The following is a 3,454-nucleotide window of genomic DNA, read 5'->3' as shown; positions in this document are numbered from 1 at the left end:
GCTTCAAGTTGTCGCTGCGACCGGGACGGTATACTACCATTACCAACCTGACCGAACACATCGCCGACGTCCTGAAGCCGCTCGAGCAGCTCAAATCCAAACCCATCTCTGTCGGAGTGACGGACGGATATTTTTACCTCCAACCGCTGACGGAACATCCGAATTACGTCGTCTACTTTGCACCGCGCCTGGCGACGCAGCTGGGGCTCCCCTACTCGGGCCCCTACAACGCGTCTCAAACGATCATAGGCATACGTGAGATCGACATGTCTTTGGGGCGCCCTGAACAAATGTACGTCTATATGAACGTCATCGAACCCCAAATCGTCGGCCATACGACCGCACCGCTGCTAAGGACGATCCCCATGAACTCGGACGCCAAGTTTGGCAGCATGACGTGTTATCGCTGCGACACACCCATCTACCACAAGCTCGCCACCAAGTCGTTCAACGAACTGGAAATAAATATAAGGACAGACACTGGAGCTTTTGTACCATTCCTGTTTGGTACGCTGAACCTAGTGGTCCACTTCCGACAGCGTTAACGCAACCATGGCGTCCCACTATAGCCAGTACTTTATCCACCAGGCCCAAACCGGGTCTGGCATGGGCTACTACAGTGGCCTGCACAGCCAGCGCGGGCACGGCCTAGGATCCTTTCTAGGAGGACTGTTCAGAACGGTTCTGCCGCTACTCAAGACGGGCGCGCGTGTCCTGGGCAACGAGGCCCTAAAAGCAGGAGCAGGCTTCCTCGGCGACATGGCCACACACGCAGACCCGATGGACAGCTTCAAGCAGCGCGCCGCCGAGCTCGGGGGAAATTTTGTCAACAGAATGGCACAAGGAGGAAACGGTATAAAACGACTACCCGGAAGAAAAAGTGTGCAGTCGGGACGCGTTACTCGACGCAAGAACACCCCGAAGCGCGGCGCGCGGAAGAATAAAGCCGCTTTCCTTCGTGACATTTTCGGCTAATCATGTCGGTCCTACACCCCAACGTGGGCGAGGCGATGCTGAGCGAGACGGACCTGTGGGGCATGCCGCTCGCGGTACAATCCGTCAAGAAGAGCACCATCGTCTCCAGCAAACCGACAACGACTTTCGCGCAGACGAATAATATGACCTTCCACATCCCCGGAACGAGCGATTGCACTGATTCAAATGTCATGCTTCAACTCTTGGGAGAAGTCGTCAAGCCGGACGGAAGCCGATACAAAGAGGGCGAAAGCGATGTCGCCTTCGTCAACAACGCCATGCATTCCCTCCTCATGCAAATCGATGTCATGGCGGGCGACACGGTCGTCAGCCAGTCCTCTCTGACTTATCCGTATAAAGCCTACATGGAAGATTTGCTCGCTTACGACACCAACGCCAAAACCTCTCACATGACCATGAGAGGCTGGGTCAAGGACACGGCCGGCGAAATGGACGATTTCACCGGAAACGAAAACTGGGGACTCGTCAAAAGAAGAAAGATTTGCAAAAACAGCCGCGTCTTTGAATTTTTCGGCCCTCTGCACTGTGATTTTCTCTCCAATCAAGGCAAACTTCTCCTGCCCCATCTCGACTTGACCATCAAGCTGACCAGAACATCAGACTCTTTTGCACTGATGTCGACCGCACAAAACGAAAAGGTTGTCATTCGCGATGCGACCCTCTTCGTTCGCAAGGTGACCTTGTCACCCAGCATGAACATTGCGCACGCTGAAGCACTGGAGCACGCCCCCGCACGCTACCCCTTCACCAGAACGACCGTCAAGTCCATCACCATTCCGAGCGGCTTCCGGGACAAAACCATCCCAAACGTGCATCTCGGACAAGTGCCCAAGCGCATCGTTGTCGGTTTCGTCTCCAACGTCGCCTACAACGGCAGCTACCACCATAACCCGTTCAACTTCCAACACTTCAACATCAACTACCTGTGCCTCTACGTCGACTCCGATCAGGTGCCCGCCGTCCCCCTGACCCCCGACTTCACCAATGGTAACTACGCGCGCTCATACTACTCACTATTCGAGGGAACCGGAATCAAGTGGAAGGACGAGGGAAACGATATAAATTACGACGACTACGGCAAAGGTTACACACTCTTTGCGTTCGATCTGACACCCGATCAGTCTGCCCACGAGCCGCACTGGAACGTGCAGCGCCAAGGCACCGTCAGGCTGGACGTGCGCTTCAAAGTCGAACTCCCCGTCGCAGTCAACTGCATCGTTTACTCAGAGTTTGACAACCTCATCGAAATCGACAAAAACAGGAAAGTGATCGTGGATTACAACGTGTGAGCGATATGGACGGGAAACGAGCTAGAGCGATTTATGCGCCACGACCCGCACGCCGCGCAGCATTTCATCGGAGTGTTTGCAGCCGACACGCTCCCCCATAGGATCACAAAGAAACCCGCTTTTCTCATTGTAAACTCTGACCCCATTTCCAAACCGGGCACGCACTGGCTGGCCATGAGTATCGATGCGTGTGGGAAAGGATTCTACTTTGACAGTTATGGTCAAAGGCCCAACGTGCCACTGCACGAAAGATTCCTCTCTCGCGTTTGTAAATCTTGGACATATAATCATGTAGACCTGCAGGCGCTCGACTCGTCCGTGTGCGGACAATATTGTTGCATGTATCTACTCTTTAAGGCGCACGGTTTCACCATGACCGATTTTGTGAAGTGCTTTTCAAACGACTGCACGCAAAACGATGCACGCGTCGAAAAAATGTACCAACGGTACTCTAGAAATGTCAAACTATGTGACGATGTCAATGTAAAAACAATTGTACAAAAATGCTGCAAGCGATGCAAGAAATAAACATTTCATCAAATTATTAAATTTGTAGTTTTTCTTTTTTAACCTACAAGTGCTAACGACAAATAACCCCAGACGTCCAGACACCCTGCAGAAGCATTGCCGTCATTCATTCATTGATTGGGGCAAAATGTGTGCCCGCAGTGTCCCCATGACCTATTCAAATTTTCGCGGCACCACGCCCGTGCCGCACCGAGCAGCACCAGCAGGGCGAAGCAAGGAGGCGAGCGCACCGCAGGGGATGCCCCGCCACGCCACCACAGCGTCCCCACCAGGGGGAAAAAAAAAAAAAACAGAAAAAAACTGGGTCGATCTTATATTATTTAACGGCTCATTATAATTATATGACAAACCACACCCATCACAAGCACTGCATTGACTCATTTCATTCATTCATTGAATTTAAACTTTGCGCTCATTTCAAATTTTCGCGCCACCGCCCGAGCCGCGCCGAGCAGCGCCAGCCGCCCGAGCCGCACCGAGCAGCTCCAGCCGGGCGAAGCAAGGGGGCGAGCGCGCCAGCTGCCCGAGCCGAGCGCAACCAGGGACCCTGCTGGCCGTGACGAGCAGCGCCGTCCCCCGCTCCGACAGCGCCATAACACTCCGTCCCGACTCGATCCCTTCAGCGCCGAACCGGCAGTCTA

At 53.6% G+C, this 3,454-nt stretch overlaps 1 protein-coding gene across 1 annotated transcript; it reads left to right on the top strand.

Annotated features, from left to right (window-relative positions):
• The first annotated feature begins 977 nt into the window (after positions 1-977).
• Positions 978-2,285, top strand: LOC113206258 (uncharacterized protein F54H12.2-like). Its single transcript, XM_026422250.2, has one exon. The coding sequence runs from the start codon at positions 978-980 to the stop codon at positions 2,283-2,285; it is 1,308 nt and encodes a 435-aa protein (XP_026278035.2).
• Positions 2,286-3,454: the final 1,169 nt, after the last annotated feature.

Source organism: Frankliniella occidentalis, unplaced genomic scaffold, assembly GCF_000697945.3.
Source record: "Frankliniella occidentalis isolate FOCC.00 unplaced genomic scaffold, Focc_3.1 Scaffold34, whole genome shotgun sequence".
Lineage (NCBI taxonomy): Eukaryota > Metazoa > Arthropoda > Insecta > Thysanoptera > Thripidae > Frankliniella > Frankliniella occidentalis.
The sequence above is the reverse complement of the archived record's forward strand: the minus strand, read 5'-3'. Positions and strand labels throughout refer to the sequence as shown.

Coding starts and splice junctions, on each gene's coding strand:
- LOC113206258 (XM_026422250.2), top strand. CDS start 978: ATGTCGGTCCTACACCCCAACGTGGGCGAGGCGATGCTGAGCGAGACG.